At 43.2% G+C, this 6,303-nt stretch overlaps 1 protein-coding gene across 1 annotated transcript; it reads right to left on the bottom strand.

The window, feature by feature from the left end:
• Positions 1-3,094: 3,094 nt before the first annotated feature.
• LOC105387735 lies at positions 3,095-6,303 on the bottom strand. Its single transcript, XM_011558512.3, has 4 exons — positions 6,058-6,303; positions 4,721-4,880; positions 4,059-4,296; positions 3,095-3,423 (listed from the first exon to the last, which is right to left on the bottom strand). Exons 1-4 carry the CDS (start codon positions 6,242-6,244, stop codon positions 3,124-3,126), a joined length of 885 nt encoding a protein of 294 aa, XP_011556814.3. The 5' UTR covers positions 6,245-6,303; the 3' UTR covers positions 3,095-3,123.

Raw genomic sequence — 6,303 nt, 5'->3', positions numbered from 1 at the left:
TTCTTTGGAATTATTTTAGGATACGTCGTTTTTCTTTCCTAATATTACGTATTTTCAATGGAAAATAAATAAATTTATGATTTTTCAGTATATTTTTGCTAATTTATTATGTTTTTAAAACTATGTGCTAAAAAACAATGTAAAATTATGCACTTAAGTACTTTTTTTGTTCATCAACTCTACTGCCAGAGGCAGGTGACGATGGGAGCACGGTACCATGCGGGTAGGTTTGGAATTATGTTTTTCCAGCCATTAGCATGAGTTACCAAACATACAAACCAAGTCAGCCGCAGAATCCACATCAAACATTAATTTTCTGTATTAACAGCTACCTCAACAGTTAACAGTTACATCAACTGCAAAGGGAAAGTCCTAGCATCAACCGAATGCTGGTGATTGTCAAACAGCTGAGGATAATTACCATCGCGAAGCAGTTTGAGAGGATCCTTACATGGCTACGGATAAGATGACAGCAATTTCCTTCATTGACTGACCACAATCAGTAAATTCTCTAGTTCTAGGGGTGAATGGCATCGCGGGGGAGTCAACGTGATCGGACAGTAGTGAATTTACTGTTTGTGGGCAGTAAAAATTAAGGAAATTGGTATCATCTTATCCGTAGCTATGTAAGGATCATCTTGAACTGCTTGGGGATGATAATTTTCCTCAGCTGTTTCACAATCACCAGCACTCGATTCATACTGGGGCTTTTCCTCTTAAAAATAGGTGAGCCTACTTAATTCACGTATTAATTTCAGGAAAAGTTCCCTGTAAATTCTGTAATTCTCACATTATACTTACTTCTCCATAAAAAGGGTGAGAAATCCGACCTCGGAAACTATAGACCCGTTAGCTTGACATCACACATGTATAAATAATTCACAATCGCATCCGTCCTCTGCTGAACTAACATCAACCACCAGAACAAGCTGGTTTCCGACCTAGTTATTCTACCGCGAACCCTCTATACACGCTCAATCAGATTATTGAAAAGTTCATAGAGCTTAACACACCACTTTACCATGTATTTATTGACTATACAAAAGGTTTCGACAGTATCTACCATCAAGCAATACTCTCCGCCCTTAACACCACAAAATTTATCCAACCTACATCGAACTCGTTGGTACTATCTACATAAACAGCTCAGCCAACGTGAAATTGGAAAAACCTGGTACTGGTCCAACGTTTCCGATTGAAAAGGGTGTCATACAAGGCGACCCTCGCTGTACACGCTTTACAATTTTCCTCAAAGAAGTCTTCAAGAAGTTGACACAGTCCTGGGAGGACAAGGACATCAATTTCGGAAGTAAAAAATAGTCAAACCTCGGTTTTGCGGACGATATTGCCCTATTCTCCCACTCAACGCCCGAGCTCCAACTAATGTTGCGAGAGCTATCCACGGCAAGCCTTGAAGTTGGACTAAAGGTGAACCGTTCGAAGACAACAGACATGACCAACAGCACGAAACGTAGGATTGAGGTAGATAGGCAGGAAATACAATATGTCAATGAGTAATTTATTTGGGCGAGATAGCGTCCTTCGTCGTGGGTGCTAAGACCGCCAAACTGAAGTGAGTGTATGTCGTATGCAGCCGGATAGGTAGGGTAAAAATGCTACCAAATGGGTAGCCGATAACGGCCGCCGGCACAGGGGCAGACCCAGAAGAAGATAACGGGATGACCTAGACGTGTTTAGTAGGAACTGGAATGAAGAGGCCATGAACAGGGATAGCTGGAAGACCCAGGAAGAGACCTTTGCCCAGCAAAGGGTCACAAATGTCACAATTCAGTTGGGAAACTCCGTCACATATTCTCCTCGGCCATCCCTGATCAGAGAAGAAGACTTTTATCATTAGAGCCTGAAGACAAAAGTCTTCTTAAACCAGTGCATCTTGCTAGTGATGACGTATGGGGCAGATAGGTGGGCACTGACTGACGGTAGTACTGGTCCACCGATTTAAAGTCGCTCAGCGTGCTATGCTTGGGGTTTCTCTGCTGGATCGTATCAGAAATGAGGGTATCCGACAGAGGACTAAGGTTACCGACATAGCTGTCAAAATGTGCAAGCTGATGTGGCAGTGGGCTGGCTATATCTGCCGAAGAACCGATAACCGTTGGGGTCGACGAATTCTCGAGTCACAAATAAGGACAACCGTAGGCTGGTAGCTAGTAGTGGCTGGATGAGGAAGCCCGAGGACCGAGTGTTGTGAAGCTCCTTGGGAGAGGCCTATGTTTAGCATTGGATAATTATTGACTGATTCTTGGACACAATGGGGTCTTCAAAAAACATCTTATAAAATAATTGTATTTTGTAAAAAAATTAGGACCTAAACAAAAAATAATATAGCGCAATCAGCACCCTCCTAAATAGAATATTTAAAGATCCGTCTTTGAATTTTTCCATATATTCCCTAAAACAACGACGAAAAGTATAATACGCCATTAGATACGCAATAAAAGTCCGTAAAAAAACGACGTATCATATAATGCGATATAGTAGGATACATAGAACAATGACCTATCTGATTTTTCAGGAAACCTAGACTTATTACAGACTAATTATACAGGCTATATTGCAAAAGTCCATTCGTATAATAATGTGACCAAATTTCAAATGAATTGCTTCAGTCGTTTTCATTTTATCGAACAAAACGTTGTTTAAAAACTTTAACTGGCTCTCCTGTAAAGTTGCTATTTTGCAGATCCGTCATTGTTCTACGACTGCGACGATTTGGTTGGATCCTTTCTGCGAAACGTTGAATTTCCCTGCTTGCATAGAAAAAGCAATTTAGGAGAAAGGATCCAAGTGCATATTTTCATTAATAACTCAATAAATATTCGTTATAGCTACACCATGATTTGCAATAGTAAAATAACAATAAATATGCATAATTTAAGATAATTTCCACATATAAGATGCTTTTCATTGCTAAAGAATACCTATTAGAACTTTAAACGTCTATATCTCAGAACTAGGTTTGTGTGGGTTGAGTCCTTTCTGCGTAACTACGTCCAATTAATAATTAATATATTTCTCTGAAACTTATTTTAAGCTTACATCATAGTAGTTAGTGTTTTGCACAGTGTTTTGTCAAGTTTAAACTTTCTGCAACAACTTTCCTCAATCAGAGGTAATAACTTCACTTTTATTGTCATTGTCACTTAAAGAGTACGAACTAACGATGGCTACAGTTTGTTTCTTCACACTGCCACTGGTTACTGGAGCCACTGCTGGGTCGGGAGGCCTGGATGGGGTTTTATGGGGTAACCCAGGGTCTTGGGGTAACCCGGGGTCCTGGGGTAACGCTGGGTCGTGGGTCTTGGCCAACTCTGCTCGCTCGAGGTCTTCTTCATCCAGCAGATCGTGGAGGAAGTTCAGACAGTAGCGCTTGAACTTTCTCTGTTTCTTTTGTGATAGCTCCTGTGGATGAGTAGGGATTATTTTGTAATTATAACTGAGTTGAGAACCTGCATGCTAAATGCTCGGTAAGAGGGCAAACGTAAGGTCGGTGGTCAGCTCCTGAGGTACAAGGATGTCCTGAAAAGGCACCTCAAAAGATGCGAGATCGAACCCGCACATTGGGAGAGTTTGGCAGCATGACGTCCCGAGTGGAGACGATTGGTGAAGGCTAGGGTGGCTGGTTACGAGGAGCGCCGCAAAAAATAATTAAATGCAAAGCGTGATGCACTGAGAGACCGGCCCCCTGCGGCCATCATCTACAATTATGAAGGCGGTGTTCTTACTTGTCCACACTGTGCGAGGAAGTTCACCGCCAAAATTGGCTATATTAGCCATCTTAAGGTGCACCAGCGCCAGAATTAGGTTTTGGCGCTGGTGCGCCTCAGGCGTCACAGTAAGTTAGGAGTCGATGGCAGTCGCCATGGCCGAAATCGGTCGGAAGGTCATCATCAATGCTCGGTATCAAAAGTTATGGTTTTTGAAGGTATAGTTTATTAGATATTAACGGGACCGATACAAATAGGTATAGTGTTATATTAGTATAGCTGCACAAACTAAGACACCTCAGGTAAATTTGACAGAAATACATCGCTCACCTGATAATCATTATAAATGCCGCGAAAGAACTGGAAATACGAAGAATTCTCATCAGGACTGAACGCCGTGGAGCTGGAACTGTCCTCATTCCCCTGGGAGTAGTCCTGCAGCGGCTGCGTCAGGGACGAGAGCCAGGGGCTGGCGAAGGGCTTCACGTCGGCCGACTCCGGGGAGGCTGGCTCCGACATGTTCAGGGTGAGGAATGAGGGCACGTAGCCGGAGTATTGAGGGGAGCGCCTGGTGAGAGATTAAAGTATATGGAGATTTGGAAACTCAATGGGTCTAAGGATTTCAAAAACTGCATCTGCATTGCTGTTTTCTTCCAATTTTCCTCCCATTTTACCAAAAGAAACAGCTAGTAGCATAAAAGAGGCTGTGAAGTGTGAACAGTCTTACAGTAGAGCAGTTATGGTGTATGTTGTGCCAGAAAAATGCTCTAAATATCAAAACTTCGTGATGTCCCTTAAGAGACCATAATTATTTCCAACACAAAACATCCTTCATCAAAGCTAAGCTAAGCGTATGCTGGAATTAGACAGAGGCCGCGCAGCACAGAGCACTGCAGACCAGATGGTTTGCCCTGCGCTTTCTGTATAGGTATAGCCCAGCGTCATCTGCGTCCCAGCATACGGCTAGCCTAACTCTAGCCATCACTACTCACGTGTCAGTGGCCATATGCTCCCGCAGGAAGTCCAGGTCATCAGCCAGGTACCAGCGCGAGACGGCGCGGCCGCGGCCCGTGCGCGCGCCGCTCAGCTCGTTGCGAAGGTGTCTCGAGTAGGAATTGCGGATGTGCGACCACTTGCGCCGGACCTCCGCCACTGGGGGGGAAGAGGGGTTAGGGAGATTAGGGGAGCTTCTGGAGTTACGTCACTGAGGAGGAAAAGGGAGTTAATAATAGAGAAAAAACGAGCCCTTATACAATCGATGTATTTAACATAGAGGAAGTAAAAGAGTAGTTATATATTTTGTGCTAATTATACATATTTATACATTTTACATATTGCTAGGTAGAGTGACCCCCCCTGCCCGTATGAACCCGAGGCATCGAACCCAGACCCAAAACCTCGGGGGTCAGGCGTACAGAGGGCTTTGAAATTTCCGCTTTCCCGAATTTCAGCCAGAAAGTTAGTATAATTATGTAAAACAGTTGATGGAAATACCTAAATTCATAAAGAACAATAATGTCTTACCTCATACAAAATACTCATTAATTACTCATCACCTCATCCTACCGTTTCGTAAATTTCAAACAGTACTAGACAATTTACCTATACAAATAGAAGGCAATGAACTCATATTTTGAGAGAAAACCTTGAGTAAAATATTTAATTACGAATCTTGATAAAAGAAGCCAAATAAAGAACTGAACTGTAATCTTATCAAGTCGTCCCGCTATGTTTAATGCGTTTTTTACTGAAAACACTACAAATAGCTATTTTTAGCCAACCGGCTTGCGATAACAAACCAGTTTCTGATTTCAAAATTATTAATAAACCAGTTTGAGCACCAGTAGAACATACATCCTTCCAACCAATACCGACTTCTGAACAACAATGTGAGTAGGAGTTATCATCATCAGTCGAAATACGTCCATTGTCCCACAAGGGAATTCGAAGATATACCTACTTACCAAGGATATGACTGTCAGTACAGTACAGTGGGTTGCAAAGAAACTTGCCCCCTCTCAGTAGCAATGTCACTCTAATGCTGCAACTGCTACCCCACTCGTCTATTCGTTTGTGCGTATTTGCCAAAACCGCCTCTCAGCATATTCGCCAAGCTTTTTCGCCAAACGAACTTGCCTATTTGCCAAATATAACCAATTGAAGTTTTGGCAAATACGCAAACATGAATAGGCAAGTGGGGTGGGGTGGTGGTTAGCATGGGAGAGGGATCAAGTTTGTGTTCCAGTGTACATGTAGCAACATAACTTCTCAGCAGCACGATCTAAAACCCCCTGAAACAGAACAGAACAGAACAAGTTACACATCTCACCAGTCCAGCCCATCTCGTCAGCCACCTCCTTCCAGAGCGCCTTCACTTGCGCGTAGTAGCTGGCCACGGGCATGTTGGTGCGCGCGTACAGCAGGCGGCGCGTGCGCACTAGAGCGATCATGCGCCGGTCATCCGCCTGCGACGAGTCCACCAGCCGGCCCACTTCCCCGACCTTCATCTTCTTCATCACGATGAGAATGCTTTTAGCATTAAGTCTACGTATTCTTCACTTATTTATTTGTATAT

This window comes from Plutella xylostella, chromosome 3 (assembly GCF_932276165.1).
Source record: "Plutella xylostella chromosome 3, ilPluXylo3.1, whole genome shotgun sequence".
In the NCBI taxonomy this organism is placed as follows: Eukaryota; Metazoa; Arthropoda; class Insecta; order Lepidoptera; family Plutellidae; genus Plutella; species Plutella xylostella.
Note: the sequence above shows the minus strand (reverse complement) of the source record. Positions and strands in the feature narration are given on the sequence as shown.